The sequence below is a fragment of the Caloenas nicobarica genome, chromosome 14, assembly GCF_036013445.1.
Source record: "Caloenas nicobarica isolate bCalNic1 chromosome 14, bCalNic1.hap1, whole genome shotgun sequence".
NCBI classification, from domain to species: domain Eukaryota; kingdom Metazoa; phylum Chordata; class Aves; order Columbiformes; family Columbidae; genus Caloenas; species Caloenas nicobarica.
In genome coordinates this window covers 8,763,122-8,783,600 of record NC_088258.1, presented here as the reverse complement: position 1 = coordinate 8,783,600, position 20,479 = coordinate 8,763,122, and the positions used below count along the sequence as shown (strand labels likewise).

The 20,479-nt window shown below is 41.1% G+C and overlaps 2 protein-coding genes across 3 annotated transcripts in view; one reads left to right on the top strand and one right to left on the bottom strand.

Annotated features, from left to right (window-relative positions):
• Nucleotides 1–20,479, bottom strand: part of IFT140 (intraflagellar transport 140) — a 70,127-nt gene that overhangs the window by 13,464 nt on the left and 36,184 nt on the right. The gene's annotated exons all lie outside the window — the stretch shown is intronic.
• The window catches only part of TMEM204 (transmembrane protein 204), a 29,173-nt gene continuing 12,018 nt past the window's right edge, over nucleotides 3,325–20,479 (top strand). Inside the window, exons 1-2 of the mRNA XM_065644482.1 lie at nucleotides 3,325–4,436; nucleotides 18,094–18,249. Coding sequence (XP_065500554.1) covers nucleotides 4,157–4,436; nucleotides 18,094–18,249 — 436 coding nt within the window. The 5' untranslated portion in view covers nucleotides 3,325–4,156. The remainder of the gene's footprint in view (nucleotides 4,437–18,093; nucleotides 18,250–20,479) is intronic.

The window sequence follows — 20,479 nt, the reverse complement described above, 5'->3', positions numbered from 1 at the left end:
GAGGACCTATAACATCCTATTAAATACATAGCTTTATCTGTTCCAAACCTATCCTGATAAAATCAACACCAAGCTATTGTTCAGTGTGAATTGTAGCAAACAAAAATCTCATGTCCTAAGGAATCCAGTAAGTACAGCAACTGAATATACTGCTACACATTTATCAGTAGTGTTCACTGAGGTGATTTTTCTTTTTTTAAAGGATCAGGAGGATTCCTGGACTGTTTTGTACTGGAAGCACAAGATCTCCCAGTGAAGACAGAGAATGTCACTGACTGTGAAGGTGCCAGTAAGAACCATTTGATTAAAACTGTAACAAAAAATGAATAACTGAGCCATTTTGGTATAAGCAGTCTAGGGAAATTTACCAGATCGTTGCAAAAGTCAAATAATTTTGACATGCTGCAATCTACTCATTTGGGGAATTCCCCCATTTTACATCTTTAGATACTGTTATTAGTTTAATAAAATGATAAAAAGCCATTTGTCTATTAAAAAGAAAAAAAGATTGTGCCCTGCATAAACAACTGTATACAGAATTTATTACGTAGTAAATGGATACATTCAGCAGGTAAGCAACTAGTTACCTGATATAATCTAAATAACTGAGATTCTTAAAGTAAAATAACATTTACATAACCGATTTCTCCTCCAGAAAAACCCAGAATGCTTTACAAGCTGTGATGCAAATTGTATGGAGTAATTCAACCTACCACTGAGCAGAACCACTTGCTAGCACGGAACAATCAATTAGCAAACAGCTGCTTCCAGACAAGAACATCCACCAGAAATTTTGCCATGGGCATCACCCGATGGGCTGGGGGCTGCTGCCCCTTCTGCTCCCCACACCACCATCGGGGTTCCCAGGGCAATTTCTATCATCACAAAAACTAAAAGTCCCAAATCACTTGTGCCGTGGCAGTGCCCAACGACAGAGAGACAATGTGGACTTCAAATTACACAGCCCCTTTGGAGACGAGCACCTCAGCACAGCCGAAGGGATGAAGCATCTGACTGAAGGCCAACTCTGTCACCAGTCCCAGCGCCAGCCCCTGTTCGTGGGGCAGGGAACGGAGCCACTTGACTCATCTGCATCCGTTCCCAGCGATGCGCCACGTACCACCCACCCATCTGCGGCCACAAGAAGAGGCAATCTGAGAGAAAGATTTATTTTCTTCCTCTGGGAAAGCTGCCAGAAATGTAAATTCATTAATTTGCATGGATTTGCACGTATAACATGAAGAATTTCTCAAGTATCATATATCTCAAACCACAAACTAATGCCATGATGTTTAGCTTACCTGGTCCCTTTGATGCTCAAAGACAAATATGAGCTTGGACAAATAAGATTTATTTTCAGTGTCAATGGAATTCAAAAAAGAAGCTGCATATTCTCACACCAAATAATAGGTGTGGAAAGAGGAAGAGATGTGACTAAGTTTTAAGCGATTAGACTGATTTGTTTAGTCTTTGTAAAACACAATTGCTATATTTTTTTTTACATGTAACGTGCAAACAAAGTTTGTGCCGTTCTGAAAATACATGCTCAGACTTCAACAAGTCATGAAAATCAAAGATGGGGAAAGAGAGGCGCAGAAGCAAATGTGTGATTGGGTAGAAGAGATTTTTCCCTAAAGGTAAATCTCTCCTGGCATTACCTGTATACGAACATCTGCCTTGCTCCTGAATCACAGGCTTAAAATAATCACAAATAACGCATGGCTTACAAAATACGAAAATATAGTCATTGTTCTTAGGAAATTCCTTTAAGGAACAGCAGACACCGGTGTGTTATTTATATTGAAACTTTGAAAACCAAAGATGTATAGAAATGTGACCAATCACAGGAATAAAAGAAACCAAAGATGCTGTACTACTGTCAGAGTGCAAAGATACTCAAAGTACCTAAAGTTTAATCCATTTAAGGATTAAAAATGAACCAAGCACACAGAGGACAGGTAAATGCACAGCCAGATTTGTACATTCAATTCCAATAGCTGAAACCTAATTATAGGGACATATGAACTTCATTGAAATATTCTCCACTCCTCAGCAACAAGTTTTAGAGAATAAAATGTTGCCTTTCAAAAAATTTCCAACCGGTTTGTCTACGTGTACTGGGTCCGTACAGATCTGTTGAGTAAGGGCAAAGTAACTTAGCTGGTAAGACAGAACCGCTATAAAATTGCATCAGTTTCTAATCTGATTTTATTAATTACACCGATGTGAACTCTTGTGCCAACATCTTAGGTGGGGTCAGTGCGGTGCAGCTGTGTCTGCTGATGCAGGTGCTCGCCATGACTTCTCACTACTCCCTCTCCAGGCTGCTGACAAGAATCTCACACCTTCATTTCACAATACACTGTTTAATACTACACCTTGCAGAGTACTTTTTCAGCCTAAAAAATTTTGCCAGGCTCAGATTGAGGAAGATCTGCACAACTGCAGAGACAGAAATGCCCAGAGGGACAGGAGGAGCCAGCAGCTGGGGACCGCTGTCCTTGTCCCTGGCCCCGCGGCAGGTCCTGCCGTGGCAGAGGATGGAACCCTCACACACCCACGTGGAGAGCACGTCTCTGCAAGACCCCTCGGGAAACATCCATGTTCAGGGACAGTTTGAAATGTCCCAAACAACCATTTTTAATCTGTTTATTAGAGCTGCTTTCCTTGCAGCTTTTGCAGTACCAGCGCTGCGGTCCTGGCTTGCTGTGTGCCGGCCAGTTCTGTACCAGATTGTGAACACAGACATCATATTAAGCAAGTTTCAGCAGCGTTTCCATGCTCTGGGCGCTGCAGGGGGGCAGCCAGCCCTCCCAGAGGCACTGCAGAGGTTCACAGCAAACTGGGATGTGGGGCTCGGGGCTGTGCCAGTCCTGCACAGTCGCAATGGGGCGATTTTCAACCTCACACCACTTGGAACTGCCTTTTCACACCCCCCCAAATTAATTTGTCAAGTTGAGACTCTCGAGGTTTTATATTTTCTACGTATCTGTCACATTCCCTTCTAGGGTTGCAGAGGGGAACAGGGACATTAGTGGAGCCCCCCCACCCTGCCACCGCTTTTGTCATGCTGTTCAACAGCTAACCCAAATATTGGTTTGCTTTCAGTAAAAAGCATTTCAAAAATCCTTCTCCTCAATCCATTTCTGCAGCCCTGATGTTCCGAGGGCTGAGGCTGGGGATTTCTTTTTTTTCCTTTCCAAGACGACCTCTGATTTGCGATGTGCAGCCCCGTCCTCCCGGCCCCGCTTTGTGCTGCTGGGAGGGGAGGAGGAGTGAGAGGGGAGGGGGGCTCTCCAAGGGGAGGAGGTACAACTTTAGAAGTCTCCATAGTCTTTTCCTTTCAGGAAACACATCCTGTTAATGTTTGAGTGCCGTGGCAGTGGCTCTGTTTGTTGCAGTCGACTACGCCCTGAGGCTCACCAAAAACAGCCACAAAAACAGCCATTTCCTCTTCGTGGAGAGCTGGGGGGGCCTTTTCCTCACAGCAGTGGCTGTTCCCCGGCCCCTGCACTCGCAGCTCGGATCTTCGGAGAGGGACACAGCAGAGCAAACTTCTCAACACACTCCAAACTTGCAGAGCTCCTTTGGGATGACGGCATTCACCTCCAGCTCGGCTCAGCTTTGAGAGAATGACATTTGTCACAGTTTGCAGGATATTGTGAAGTCTGCACCCAAAAAGAAGGCTTTTGGAGCGGCGCTGGTTGACTCGGAGGACCCGGCGCTTGGCACGCTGCTGGTGAGCATCCCCGTCCCTGCCCCGGCAGCAGCTCAGGCTCTCCTGCCTCAAGACTGGATTCTTTCTGGATTCGCCTCGTCTCACAAGGAATGGACCTCCCTGTCATTCAGTTCATCACAGGACTGGCGTTTCTTATCAAAGTGCAAGAAGGTGGATAAGCCAAAGCTGGGAAGGACCTAAAAAAGCTTCTTTGTGTTCTTATTTTATGGAATTCTCCTACCTACCTCGCAAAATTCTTATTTCCTTGATCAGAAACACCTCTGGAGTTGACTTTGAGAATGAACGGTGATGTCCTCTAGCCATTCGTAACATCCTAGTGAAGCTGCCTCTGTATCAAGTCCAAGTCCAATGTGCTGCAGCTGATTGAGACCTCGTGTCTTCTGCAAATAGAGACTGGCAGCGAGCTGACAGTCAGATATGACTGTCCAGAAACTGGTAGCCACAGCTGTGTTGGTAGCTCTGGTCTCACTTATTCTTAACAACGCAGCTGCCTTTACTCCCAACTGGGTGTACCAGACGCTGGAGGACGGGCGTAAGCGCAGCGTGGGGCTGTGGAAGATGTGCTGGCTGGCAGACAGGAGCAGAGGAGGTGCAAGCACGAGTGCCAGGCACGGGCAAGGGGAGGAGCGCGAGTGCGAAGCCCTGGGCTGGGGTTCGGAGTCAGCCGGGTTCCAGGAGTCACGTAGTACCGTCAAACGTAAGTTCAATCTCTTGCCTTCTCTGCCTAGGCTGGTTGTGATTGATACCGTGTACGTGGTCCTCGAGAGACTTATAGCCTAGCGGAGCATCCTGAAATCATTGTTAACCACCTGATTCTAAACACCTCTTAACATTCATCTAAGAATAATTATGTCCACCAGTGATGAACTCTTCCTTCTCCCACCCTAAAAGCAGTACTCTGCATTGTGATGTCTGGTTTATATAGCATGTGGAACAATGTACTTTGAAGAAATTATCTGTGCAGCATACGCTGCAAGATTGGAGATGTGTGCTTGCTCTTTCCTCTTGGGTTCCTGCTATAAGCATATCCCCTCCTGCTCAATACATTAAAGCCCCAACCACGGTTGCTCTGAATACTGTAAAATTCAAAATGAAACAAAGAAAGTATTCAGATGTCATGCTAAGTTATTTCTCCCTTTTATTTACTTTTGTTGGAAGTGCCAGGAAAAGACAGAAATAGTTTTGGTACAAACGTGTAAAATTGAGATAGGCCTTAATGCATGCAACTATCCTTGGTGAAAAAAACCACAATTAGTATACTACTTGGGGAACATGAAAATCATGTGGTAAATTTCTCATTTTGCAAATTCTGACTCATAGGATCTGAAGAATGCATGTAGCTTAAACTAAGCTAGTTAAAATATTTGGATAAAATGAAACCTCTAAGCCAATGCTGAGAATTCTAAAGCTGACCAATGAAGAAGTGCCTCTTAAAACATTCATAATGTTAATGGTGCAGCCCTGTCCTCATTGAGAAACCATAGCAGGACTGTGCTGGGATACCTGTGGCCACCTGGGACACCGGGGCTGTGACCACAAACCCTGGGGACGGGTTTGCTCCCAGCCCCGGCTGCCAGGCTGGGGACAGCGGTGCCCCCGGGCCCGTCCTCCAGCCAAAGCCAGGCTGAATCCTTCGAGGAACTGAATTTAACAGAATACATGTCTATAAGGTTCATGCCTTGACGGACACTAGGATTTTCCAGAGATTTTAGCTGTGCTTATCAACAGCCCTGGTGCCCCTGATGGACAGTACAATCAGTAATAGAAGTGATTTTAGATTTTTTTTTTTTTTCCTCCATGGTTTGAAATATGGAGAAAGAGCAAAATGCTCTGCTCCTCCTCCGAGTCTCTTATATCCTTCTGGAGACAAAAGCAAAGAAATATGAGAGGAATTTCTTTTCAAATTTCCATACAATGTTTTCCAACAAAATTGTGCAGCAGCATTTTTTGCACATTTGCTAATATTAAACCTGCATAAATCACAAACGGAAAAACTCTGAACAGTTATAAAGCCCTAAATCTAACTTTCAATTATTTTTTAATTGAAATAACTTTTGTAATGATAAATAATTATAAAAAGGATTAGACTGTTGAAGAACTTCCTTGATATGTATCTGCAACTTCATCACTGGAATCACTACCCTGATTAATATTTATAAGCCATGTTCTAACTTCAAAAACACACATACCATTCATGACATTTAAAAGTACATGTTCTATATTCAACAGGTAAAATGAGCTCCTGCACATTGAATTTGGCTCCTGCACCATTTTAAACACACAAACTTGTATTTCTTGCTGTGCACAGGTCAGAAGACAGGTGGTGCTATAAAAACTGGCACAGATGTAGCTGTTCCGCAGCAGAATTGTATGGGCAGCAATTTCTTACATCAAACAGAAGCAAAAAGTGATAGAAAATTTAAAAATTTCAAAGTAATGATTATGGCATGATCAATTCCCCAGAAAAATTCTCTAACAGACACTCTTAAAAATCCTAATTTAAAGGAGGACATTGAAGCCAAATGGCTCAGGTTGTATAGGTATAAAGCATCCATTCACTATTTAACCTGGGAGTAAATAGTAAGCAAAAGGCCAATTCTGAATCTTTATGAAGCATTTAAAAGAAAATCTCACCTCTTCAGCTGTGCCATGACAAACTAAGGAGGAAACAAATTTGTTGCACATATTTTTAAGACAAATGTGTTTCCATAGATTGTACACATAGTCGATACGAGCCTGATTCTGCATCCATGTTTTTGTCATTTTAAAGAATTTATCTAGTAAGAAAACACATTATTTTAGTAATATATATGTCAATCTTCATCTGTCAGTTGTAGATAAATCACAAGTGTGTGTGTATGTATACACATACGTATAAAAAATAACTTTCTGAACAAAGAAATTCCTTCCTCAGTGATAAGAGTTAACATGTAGTGTTTTGGATGCCATTTGTAGAACAATAAATAGAAAGTATGTTCTTCCAATAGCAATGCAAAAAAGGCCACAATCTCGATCATATTAAAAAAATATCTGTATACACACATACATATTTAGGGACAAGTTATTTATCTCAGAGTTCAACAGAAAAACTGTAAAACCTTTGAGAATTTGCTTTTCCATATATTGATGACTTCTGTACAAGCAGTATGTAAATAACGGCCAATGCGATGTACTACTCACTCACTGGCAGAGGGAAGCACATTCCTAAAACCTATTTTTCACTGACTTTCACTGCCTGCTCTTTCTCCCATTGAAAACATTGGTCAAGCATCTTTTCAGGGGACACAATAAAGCTCAGGTGTTTGTTTGGGTTTTTTTTCCCCTCATCACATACACAGTTCACACAACATGATTTGCAAGAAAAATTATGGAAGTCGCTCATTATATCAGGACTTGCATGTGCTTAAACTAAACTACAGAAAACTGAAACAAATAATGACTGAAGTTTTGCATATTTGGGGTAAAAGTGGTAGTAAATGATCTGTCAAAAGATCATGCAGGGAACGAACAGAAAAAGTCAGTGTGATGGAGCATGTCTGCCAAAAGCCTCTCTGGAAACGCTAAATCAAATTCCATACTAAATACCTCTCTGATCCAATTTGTCAGTAACAAGATATCTGTGTGAATTATTTCACCATAACACAAACTACCGGAGCAAGAGGAAAACTAAGGCGTTTTGCATTCAAATCCTATGATGTAAACACTGCATCAAGGATAGTAAAGTGCCAGTGAAGGATTGCTGGTATAAATACTGAGTGACATAAAAGACAAGGGGAGATCACGGATGCTGCAGCAAAGGGACGCCATGAGAAAAAAAGATTAGAAATAGGGGGGAAAAAAAAAAAAGAAATCCAGGGACAGGAGTAAATTATATTAAAAAAAAAAAATACAGAAATGAAGCATCTTCATGTCAACTATTTCAATAAGGCACAACACAAAAAATGTGGATGACTTTGGTCCTAGGGGAAAGCACTTCAACTCTGCTCTTCAAGCTCAAGCCTCACTGCTCCTGGAAGGGGGAGATCTCATGCCCTCTCGTTTGTCTTTATCCACTTCTTGCTTTCCCTCCTCCTCGCTGTGCAGTTCTGCACCCTTCTTTCAACCATCTGTGATGCTAAAAAGCTTCTGTGAGACACTTCAATTGCTTAACATCGAGAGAATACCCAGGTTTGGAGTGGAAGGTTGCAGGGAAGGGAAGGGATGAGGTGGGTTTTTGTGTGGTTATTTTTCTGTCAGAGTAAGCGGTGGTATCAGGAATCCAATAAGTCCTGCTTCTAGCAAAGGCTGAGAGATGCAAGTGGGATAACGGGTGAGGCAGCTCCTTTTTAGTGGCAGCAAACTATCAGATATGAAATCTTTGCTTATGTTGAGAATCAGAGTCAAGTTATGAGGACGCCAGTCAGAATTTTTCCAACATGGACAAACCACTAGATGACACAAATTTAAAGGCTTCACTGGGAACTCAGATGGCACTTCCTCTTTTCAAAACTTTAAGGCAACCTTGCCAGGTCGCCTGACTCTCCTGTCATCTGAGCGAGGCAAAGAAATTTGCCAAAGGTTACGGAGATGCAGTTTCAGAGCTGCTGCAAAATTTTGGAAGATTATGCTCTTGTCTGCATCTCTTAACCCTTCAACAGACCACACGTAGTAGAAGGATACACTTAGTAAGATATTGGGTAGGAAAGCGTGTCTTGATTACTCAGTACTCAGCTTTGTGCCCACTTAAAGCACGAGCAGAGGCAGCAGACTGAGCGATGCAGCATCACGCAGGGACTCACAAGGTACCTCCAGCGGCAAGAACACGCCGCTACCCCACCAGCGATGCCCTCTCAGAGCAAACCAGACCTGCTCAAAGCCACCATCACCCACACCTCAGCCCAGCACCAGGCCGGTAACACTGTGTTGCACTGTGTGAACACACCAGATCACTTGGAATCAGCTTAGATATTTTTAACCACGCTGCACAGGACAAATATGCTCTTAAGCCCTATGGTGCTACAAGGCTATCTCTGGGTGGACAGATGGAGCTGATTTATTCATTAGCCGAGGTCACAGTCTGTCCCTTTTTGTCTAAAGAACATTATGAACAATGTGGAAACGCAGGAATAGGGAGGGGTTTTAAAAGATAGAAAAACCTTGCTGAGTTCTTCAGCGCTCCAGAAGACATAAGGAAAATCCCAACAGTGGGAAGTGTATGTCAATTACAGATGCTCAGGGCGAGATAGCGCTCATTAATTGTCATTCTTACAAGGACGTATAAGCAGTGCCAGGGGGAGGCACAGCATGATGTGCGACTACGTGACTGCCATAGGGACCAAATATAAACACCTGTCCAGGCTAAATGTATGATTTATGCAAACACATGTACAGTGGCGAAGGCAGGATGCTGCTCGGTGGGGAACGAGGAGTTTGCAGGGGCAACAGTTCCTCTGAGTGCCCACGTCCGCTGTATTTACACAAATTTCCAATGTCCACAAATGTCTCTGAAATTTGGCTGTCTGGAAGCCAGGCTGAGTCAAGCAGCTAAGCATGTTACAGACATATCACTTTTTCAATAGATACAGATCAAGAAAGGAGGCCCATGGCATTTGGGTGAGACAGGAGCTACCACCAGGTTACAAAAAGCCCCAAACCTTATTGTGTACCTGGCTGGTAAACAGCTCGGGTTGTTCCACAGAGGCGGAGGCAGCACAGACAGATGGCAGCTCGGGCTTGTGATTCCCCCCTAACATCTGCAATATGATCAAAATTTAAATAAGTAAGATTACTAATTTAACGGTAGAGGCCAATATGCAGTCTTTCTGGAGCTGAATTGTGAGACGTCTGGTTCTTCAAATTAGAGTGAATGCTCATTTTAATGTGGATTTTACTATTTTACTTATTTTGGAAAAGTTCAAGAATTTTAGGATTCAGGACAAGAAAATGAACCTAATACACATTTCAGCCTTGTCTGGTAAAATTGACCACTCTATAGAAGTGTTCTCAATGTTGAGTTTGGAAGGTCCCCATCATTTGACCATATGCACTTGTTTATGTTGAAAATAGTTGATGTAGCTATGTCTTCAGTCCAAAAGTAATTACTGAAGCTGTTAATAAAAACAAACAAACAAGACCAAACCCAAACACCACCATACTCTTCTTCTCTCCCCAAACAAGATCCATATGCCTTCAAAATAAATACTCAAATATGAAGTTTCACACTTAGATGAGCTCAATCATACAGTTCAAAAATACCTAAAGGGATGGAAGACTTCAGCAGTTCATCACATCAGAACATTCTCTTAATTGTGCCAAAATAGATTGGTTTCTATCTATCCCCCTGCCCCCCATTTTTTAAAATTGTTATTCTTAAGTGAAAAAGTATAAACTGCATACTTCAGAAAGCTACTCAGGAAAGGAAATCAAGCAAAATAAGTGACTGTTCTCATTTTTAAGATATCTATTCAGGAACAGAACGTATTGAGGACTCCCTGTAGCTGAAAGCTATATGGCTACTTACAGAGATTTAAAAAGAAAAGAGAGAGGGTCTTTCCTTTTCATGAGAAAGTCCTGTCCTTACAACAAGACCTGCTAACAACATCCTCATATAGAAAGAGTACAAACTGACAAAGAAAAACTGGATTCAGATCTATTTCACTTTTAAGAAAGTAGTATATATTCACACAATTAAAATATATGTGTATCAAAGAGGCAGTACTTTAATTAAACCTTCCCACAGCCTCACTCACATAGCCATGCAAAGGTGTGCTTTAGATACTGCCAGCATTTTAGTTTGTTTCACAAATACCGTTAAAGTATTTCAATATATTTCCTAATTCATACTCCAAAAAAACAGCTCAAGAGGTTAACAACATAAATACCACAAATTTAAATCAACATAAGAAATTAAATGTCCAAAGACTTCATAAACAGAGCACAAGTTTGGGAGGTGTAGCATGATACTGACTGTCAATAAATAATCACACTGATTCTGTTTGTTGTCCTTACTACCTCTTAACTATTTTAACAGTAAACGCTGAATCTCCTACACCTATGTTGTAAAATGAAGCATAGTTGTACTTTGCATTCCCATAGTGCTCCCAATATTCAAGGCAGAGCCCCAGCTGATTTCCGTGCCAGCTGCAGAGACTGTTTCTGCACATCAGATCTTTGCTGACAACGCTGACATGCAAAACAAGAATACACAATTAGTTGTCAAAAGTTTGGCTAAAGTAGGCTTCTTTAGAATTATAAAGAAGGGTTCCTTCTAAAATTATTTATTAATATGGAATTCAGTTCTCTAGGTTGGAACTCAATGTCATTAACAGCAAGACTGTAAATAACAGTTAGCAAGACAGAAGTCAAACAGAGCCAGTCTGAATGGCAGCACTTCAGGTTTTTGCAAAGCACTGTATTTCATGTATTGAATAAATCAGAGCTCCCATGAAAAAACAGTATAAGCCCATTTAGGTAAAAGTTTACTATTCTGGCTTTTCCCTAAGTTTGCATGCTTGGCTTTGCACTTCTGAAGTCCCTATGATGTGGATTTTTAAAATTACTCCAAAAGGCTGAAAAAGTAGAACTTGGCTATACAAAACCATGTACTAAGCTCAACCTGAATCATGGGCAGGCTTCAATCTTGAGGTTAATGCACAGGCATAACTGTTCCTTCATTTAGATATTTAGATATTACTTAGTAACCAGGACAGGAATGAGAAATGGAGCTCTCCGCAGCGAGGGCTCGGAGCTCGGGCAGAACAAACTCTGTGCTCCCGAGTGGCTGGTACCGCGGTGGCTGATGAACACATGCAAAGACTGTAGTGGGTATTGTGGCATATCCACTGCTCTGCGACAGCTGAGCCATGATGTGATGAATATGCCCGGTACTGCTGGGCTTTCAGAGGATTTAGTTGTTAGCTACGGTTCTGTTCAGCCAGTATATAATACTATTTATCAGACTACTGACTGAAACGAATATTAAAAGAACAGCAGGAGATACATCCCTTATCTCAAGGTGACACCTCAGCAGGATGTCAAGTTCCAGAGGAAAACCATATACTCAGTTAGAATCTCTTGATTACATTACAGAAAATGTAATTACTGACCTAGTTAGATTAAATTTTAACAGCAGAATATGATCTCAGCCTGCAGACACCAGCCCAAAAAGATGAAGTCTTGCAAAGTTATAAGCAACTGAAAATGGGTTCTTACAAAAATACGCGAAGCAACTTAAGCATAAGAAGCATTAACAGTTCTATCCATAATTATTTCGAAATCTCTATTTCAGAAATGCAACCATTTATCCTCTCTAGATTAAAGTCATGTGTGAACATTAAGCATTTATGAAGACAATCAGGTACATGTCAGAATGTATACTCAATAATTCATTGAATAACTAATCGATAAGTAAACCCAAGAACATAAAAAGAGCATGGATAGAATAATTTTTTTAAAAATTCCTTTTGTCACAATCATAGCAACCATTGAATTCCTCTTATAAAGTCCGCCTTTTTATACTGACAGAAAAGAAAGATTAGCAACTGAGAGTGTTTAAAAAGCAAGTCAATGATGAAAAGGTATTACACTCAGAACTCTCATTGGTTGGAATATTTTTTAAAATCGAATCCTAAAAGGGTCACTTTTGGTTCAAAGAAAACTGAAATTAAACACAACTAAAGTAGTTAGTTAACACAGAACAAGGAAGCAAAATTCCTCAGGAGATTTAAAGTACGGATAAACTCATAGATGAAATCAACTTAGCAGCATCCTAAAGGGGTACTATCCTTCAGCTAAGTATAATCAATCCCTACCAAACTAATTACAAAGTTTAAATGCCATTTTTTAGATGTAACACATTTTGTGTGGTAACAGCATGCTCACAGTCAGCTCCTGCAGCTCCGATGACAGGCAGGAAATTGTGCAGCAGGGTGAGATGTTCACAGCCACTTCTGTTCCTATATAGTGAGTAACCATGCACTCACTAGACTCTTCCCAGGGCTGGTAACGTACTAAATTACAGAAGCTGGATTTAAGTTTCCACTAAAATTTTTCTTCACCAAAATTTGTATTTCTCAGGGGAAGTTTTAGACAAATATTAAAATACCTTGGGCTGTTTAGTCTCTTTCACACATACACTGTGCTTTAATCAGTCAAAAGCTTGAATTCTCACCTATGACTGGTTTTTCCCTGTATGCAGGCAGAAAAGGGGAAGAAAACCTCATATTTTAAGCAATTAGCATAATCTGATTTTTCAGTGAGATCATTCTTCCTCATTATGCCAAAACACTGCAAAGTACTCACTGATATTACTAACCTTCTTCTGGCAAAGCACCAATAGTCCAGGGGCTATCACGGAACATCACAAAACAGAATCGCTGTTTGTGAATAAAAAAATCAAGTCAATATTTCTAATCCAGATGGGTACATCTGGTCTAGGAAGTGAGCAAGACAATAAGGAATTTGAATTGGTCTCATCCCTGGAGTTTGGGTTTTGACCCTTGACTGATCACTGTTTTAAACAAAGAAAAATTCATTAGCCAGTACCCCCAGCTGTACAGGAGACCCAGCTGGATACCCTGTCTGTGAATTAACTACTACACAGAGTAAACTAGGACCAAGATGGGCTTCCAGAAAGAAAATGTTAAGGAGACTGCTATTTTATCTTGCTGAACAATGGCCACTTAGAGCAGTTTTGGAGCCATTCAGTTGCTGCCCCTTTCCAATTCTTAACAGCCAGGTCAAGGAAGGGTGTGTATAAAGCTGTACTCTGCATTGCCCTCTCTCTTTCACCCATGTCAGATATGCACAAAGGAATAAACACCTTCTGCGGTGTCCAGTTCTGTTCTGCTGGAAGCATCAACAGCCACCTCTAGCCGCAGGAAACCCCTTTCACAGTTAAACTTCAGGACACTGGTGACATTACCAATAATGAGTTTGTAATGGCCACAGAAAGTTACAATGGGATCGTGGCTACTGTAAACAAAGCAGAAATGTTTGAAATGGTTGAACATATAATCCTAAATTCATACTAATTATAAAGTCTATAGAAAACACATCAGAATGGACTGAAGCTGGCTACTGAGAAATTTCTGGTTTATGTATTATTTAAAATAGCAACAGGCAGAGTAAAAGAGCACAAAGGTAAACAATCAGTTTCACAGCTCTTAGAAAAACAATATTGCAGCCAATTTTATTAGCTATGAGAAATATTTATTCCTGGATTGAGCAGTCATTCAAGCAGGAAAAGAGCTTTGTGGCCTTCCTCAATATGATTTACATCTTCAGCATCTTGGGGTACAGGCTCTGAACGAATGCTTGGAAATTGCACAATTCTCTGTCTCGATCAGGGTTGCCCACTGGTTGTCCTCAGTAAGAGGAGGCCAGTGCTGCTTCCCACAACCACTGCCTTCTGGGGAGGCAGGTTTTCTGCTGCAGAAGCTCAGCTTAGGGTTGTGTATGTACAAAATGGAATTACCATGTGCTGAGCTGACAACACGCAAGGCTACGAGTAAGAAAACATCATCTGCAGAGGGGCACTTTCAGGCTGAAAACAATTAACAAGCTCCACTGCAAGAAGAATGGAGCTGGTAAGGTTACACATTATTGAGTTCAAATGTTTTCCCCTCTGAGGAAAAGGAATCATTAGAATTCTAGAACAAAACCAAAAGATGACAGATCATACATTAAATCTGTTAGAATAAAACAACAATATCTAATATGTATAACCCTATACAGAAGGGTTGTTAATACTTTATTCCATAAAAATAACTGTCTTCATGCTTAATAAAATCCCACCAGCTGCTTCCTCTCTATTCTACCTGTCGTCATCCTGTTGCAGTTCCAACCTGGACCATGTATGACCTTCTTTTTGGTTAAAAGAAGCAGCTATGCAAAATATCAGTTGCATTTCTACATCTCTCTGAACAACGTGGTGTATTAGGTGAATAAGCATCCCTAAGCCTGCAGTTCTTACAAACAACAGTAAAGATCATCAGCATTACACATCCAATGCTACTGCAACCCTCCAAGTGCAAGAGAGGACAGCGATCACAGAACCATTATTTAAAGACTAAATAATTACAAATTATGTCAGAATTCAACTGAGTCACAGTCATAAACTTAACTATTTTTAGTATGCTAGATAGAATATCATCTATGGCAAAGACAAAAGAAGTCATGAATAACAGTAAAGGCAAAAATGTGGTGTTTGTTTCTATGTCAAGGGGTAGTGTGTATTTCTGGGATAAACTTCAGACATTTAGAGTGTATGTAATAACAGAGGCTTTTTTTTGTTTTGTTTTTAAAGTTCATGCATCCTATATATAGAGAAGGCAACAGAATTCAGTGTGGCTGTAAACCAACTATTCACATAAGTCCATTTAAGTGGAAAAACAGAAGAACACTCCAAATGCTCAAAGTTTTACTGATATTTACACAGGTCAGACATCTGATTCTGTTATTAGCCAACACGCTTCATGACCTGTAACCATTCAAAAGAAAAACCAAAAATACAGAGTATGTTATCTTCTTAACATTTTATTCAATGTGAAAAAGTTTAATGGACTATGGTTCCTAACTAACTCTTTCAGATATAATACTATATTTTATTGAATTTTAATTAAAGCATGAGTTGTCACTTAGAACACTGAAAGCTAAAGATGACCTGTGAGGGGAAAATAAAGGGTAAACCCATTTTTATGACTCACAAAAGTAGACCAGACTCGATGATTACCACAATGAACTTTACTTTCTTGTTTTCTGCATTTCCTAGCAGTCTCCTTGGAAGATCAGGAATCAAATTCTGGTGGTCAGTGCACTCACTAAACTTATAACCAGTTAAGTCATTTTTTAAAATCTGGTGAATATTCATGTCCAGAGTCTTTCTAATATATGACAACTTAAACACTGAGCTGCTTCGATTTCAGAATAGTAACAACATTAGCAAGAGATGTTGAACTGGCACAATGATATTTACAAATCCCACCTTTTGCTAGAGAGGAAGGAAAAAGATGAAAACAGGACATCCATCGGGTTAACAGGAAAAGTAGGAAAAAAGCCTGACTAAAACTACCCAACTTTGCAATGAATATATTCCATTCAGTAGCCAGCTGGAGACACATTTTAATCAGGTTTCTACCCAAGACTGCAGACATCTATGTCTGTAATAATTTCTGCATTTGTTCTTTATATTTAGTATAGAATCATAGAATATCTCGAGTTAGAAGGGACCCACAGGGATCATTGAGTCCTGCTCCTCGCAGTACCACCTGAAACTAAACCGTATGACTAAGAGCATCCTTCAGACACTCCTTGGGCTCTGACAGGTTTGGTGCCACGACCACCTCCCTGGCGAGCCTGGTCCAGTGACCAACCACCCTCTCAGTGACGAACCTTTTTCTAACCTTTTCCTAACGTCCAATCTGAGCTTCCCCTGACGCAGCTTCATTCCATTTCCTTGTGTCCAGAAGGATGCTGTGAGAGACCGTATCAGAACCTTTGCTAAAATCCAGACCCCCCACATCTACTGTCTTTCTCTTGGTCAACTAGATGGCTGACCTTGTCATAAAAGGAAATTAAGTTGGTTAACCCAGACTTTCCCCTCCTTAACCCATGCTGGCTATGACCAATGACTGCGTTGTCTCTCAAGTGTTTTTCAGTAACTCCCAGAATAATTTTCTACATAATTTTACCAGGTCCTGGGGTGAGATTGACAGGCCTGCAATTACCAGGGTCTTCTTTCTTTTTACCCTTCTTAAAAATTGGGACAACATTTGCCAGCTTCCAGTCAACTGGGACATCTCCAGACTCTCAACACCATTGAAAAATAATGGAGAGAGGTCCCGTGATGACATCGGCCAGCTCTTTCAGTACCCTGGGATTAATCTCATCGGGCCCCATAAATTTATGCACATCCACTGGAGCAGCAAGACTCAAATTTTCTCCCTGCAGTGGCAAACAGCATCCCTGTAGTCCTCCCATGTTGTCTGGCCTTGCTTCCAGTGTCTGTATACCTTCCTTTTCTGAGTTCTAGAAGATCCCTGCTCAGCCAAGCCAGCCTTCTGCCCCGCTCGCTCGACTCCCGACACTTTGGAATTGCCTGCCCCCACACTCCTAAGAGCACTTAAAAACCAACCAGCATTCATGGACTCCTACAACTTCAAAAGCCAATTCCCAGAAGACCTTACAAACCAGCACCTGCAGCAGCCCCAAGTCTGCTCTCCCCATATCCAGGGTCAAAGTTTTGCTGGCAGTTTTTCTCCTATCACCAACAATTTGGAACTCAACTACTTCATGGTCACTGTGGCCAAGCCAGCCACCGATCACCACTTCGCCCATGAGCTTCTTTGTGTACAAACTACGAATCTAGGAGGGCACCTTTCCTAGTCAGCTCCCTCAGTACTCGCACCAAGAAGTCATCTTCGACATGCTTCAGAAATTTTTTGTGTCCACTGTATGATATGCTCACTTCATGTCTGGGAAGTTAAAATCAGCCATAAGGCCAAGGGCAGTTGATGTAGACATATCCCTTAATTCCTTGTAGAATAATTCATCGATGTCATTGTCCTGGCTGGGTGGTCAATACTAGACTCCCACAACAACATCCACTAATACATATTTAAAAAAAAAAAAAAAGGAACTTTTTACTTATACACATAAATTATGCCATAACACCTCATTCAGAATTGCCATGCATTGACATCTTCATTGTAACCATTTTCCTCATTACACAGATAGAAATACAGGGGTCTTCCCAGTACATCCAAAAGATTAATAAATGTTAAAAGAAGGAAAAGTTAAGAAATCTTGTGTATGAAGCTCCCTTAAAACAATAAGATGTTAGAATTAGCATCCACAGGATGTTTCCTAGAACACCACACATAGACAAGGTGAAAAAGAAATTCGGGGTGTTATAGATTTGTCTTTGGGATGATTATTATTTTAGGGCCTTGAATACCTATTTATGAACTAAGGTTCCATTTCAGTCACTGCCACACAAACGCAAAACGAACACCATTCCTGCCTCAAACAATCCTGGCTACTAATTATAGGTAGAATCTTCATAGGGCAGAAGTCAAGCAAATCCAGTGGGCCATCCTTGGAAATTAGCCGCTTGTTTCATACAAGAAGGTTCTGCACTGAAGTAATACTTACAGGATGCAATGTAACTAAAAGAAGGATTCAATCCACATCCTAAAGAAAACCCTTCTTAATCAGACCACAGGGAATGCAGTTAGAGCAAGGGACTGCTGGAACTAGGAATACTGTTTGAGAATAATTTTCTGTGGACTGACATTTCACATACCTGCTCAGCCAGGATTTTTTTTTTCCAGTTTTATATCATTTTAACCTTTTGCTTGCTTCTTATGTTTCTCTAGTGCAGTTTGACATGATGCGTGCTTGTAACCTCATTGCCACCGTTGCTCTGACTGCTGGCCAGCTCATCTTCGTCCTGGGCCTGATGGAGCTGCCCATCATCTCTCAGGATACCCAGTGGTGGGAGGAAGCCATAGCTGCCGTGTTCCAGCTTGCCAGTAAGTCCACTTCTTTTTACTGATGGAAAAATACTTAGTCTCTATTAAATCCAAGTGGAAAGTAGTTTCCTACTTTATAAGTGTTTCAGGTGACAAAGAAGAGCAAAGAGGCCTACATCTAAAAGTAAGCTCATTGTCTCTTAGAAGCTCTCCCCATGAGATTCTGCAGTACATGAATAGAAGCTTTTATCTTGGATGTATCAGAATGAGTCTTCTGCCAACCAAGAAAAACAAGCCTTTATTATTTCCTATGAAACCAGGAAGGCAAACATGAAAGAAATAAGCTGGATGCAATGTAATCCCACCATTTAGCAGGACAAAATATGCCAAAGGAACTGTTTGAAAGCAGAATGGCCAAGAAAATTTTTGAAGTCTTACTGAAACATGACCATGAGTTGGATTTTGATAGACAGATACGTCTGCAATCTAGCAAAGAAAGCTGAAGTCAATTCATAACATTGACTGCTATAAATAAAATTCCTACAGTAAATCTCACGGACACAGACTGTGTACAGAAATGACTGAGGAAAGGAGAAAATGGTTTTATCGCAATTCCATGTGGACAGCAGCGGCAACAAACTGTAGACATTTTGCAATAATACCTTTCTTTACTACATAAGTCACTCAGTATTCATTACACCAAGAGTCCAATCCTATAAAATATCCATGCATGAAACTGTCATTAATGGAGTATAACATTCAGGCTGCTTACAGCATCAGATTAACAATATATCACTATTATTAATGTAAACAACGGGTTATAATAAAGTAAGACCACTTTATTTTAAATTTTAATTTCAACTTTAAAACCTCAATATTTAGAATGGTATAAACCTGCTGAGACCTCAGGTTTACACTGGTGCAAGATCAGAATTTAGCCTAGGTCATTTAAATGTAGTCATCACAGCAATAAACACCTGCTAAGGATGATGAACCTGAAATCCAAACAAGAAGAGGAGACTGCAGAGGTTCTGTAACTCTCAAAGCATCTGATCCAGCTTCCAGGTGCAGTGAGACCCTCAAGCATCAGTCAGTGCTACCAAGAGATGGATACACATCCCCGCTATATCAAGACTTCCCTACAGCTTCTCATGTACACCATGGTCTTTATAACTCTGGATAGTTCTCCCTGATCATCAGTGTGATGCCTGCTTTACTCTCACACTCCCATCCTCCCCAAAATCCAGCATGTCTGTTTTTCCCAGAGAGGAAATGCATTCTGGCCCTGTTTAGATGTGTTTTTTCATTGACAAACAGCACAGTGGACAGCCGTGTGCCTTTCTTCTATCAAGGCTGCTAATTTTAGAATGGGCTTTTTTTTTTTTTTTTTCCTGTGCTGGAGTCTGTTTTAAACACAGTCAGAGAGAGACTGAAGGGCGCCAGGATATCCCGGCACAGGAGAAGGAAATGCCTGCTATTACCTGTTATGCAAGCTGAACCTTGAAATCCCCAGTGCTGGGAGGGGAGAGGGGAGGAAAGCCAGAGTCAGAACGATTAACGAAACGCTAATGAGAATGGCTGAAGAAGCTGTTAAATCAAGGAGTTCATCTGCTTGCCTGTGTTCAAAAGGCGTGAAGAGATGGATCTGGCAGCTTGTGACAGTTACACAGACAGACATTGCGCTGCATGAATCAAAGATCTCCCATCTGCAGAAATAGTGCAACGACTTTGGTGGCGATCCCTGCCCTCTGTCCCATCCTCCTCTGCAGTTCAGCCACACTCTCCTTCACCATCATCAGATGGTTTTGTGCCTTGCAATCAGTAACATGAAATTCATTTTACATCTTATCTTAATGAAATCTTTATGTTTAAACAAATTCCTTCCTGATATCCAGAACAACCAGCTGAAGGCTTCTGGAATGTATGCTTTTGAAAACAGAGGAGTCATCATATCTGTCATCATCCCAATATAAAACAGACTTCTTGGAGACCTCTCTAGTTTTGCAGGACAGTGGTACGTCAACTGCTGACAACCTGGGAAATCAAGGGTCTGCGCCCACAGGACAGGCAGTTCAGAGAACAGTTTGCACTGACAAAAGAGGCTGTTCCCTCTTTCACAGAACCCAACGTGTGCTCTGTAATCTTGAGTCACTCAAACTGGCCACAAAAATCAGCCCCATCCACCAAATTCCCTGGATTGGGCCCAGGTGACAGCATTTTATACATTATGGCTGAAATGTCTTTTATATCAGCCAAAATACATGTGCAAATTGTGTGCAAGTTCAGCATT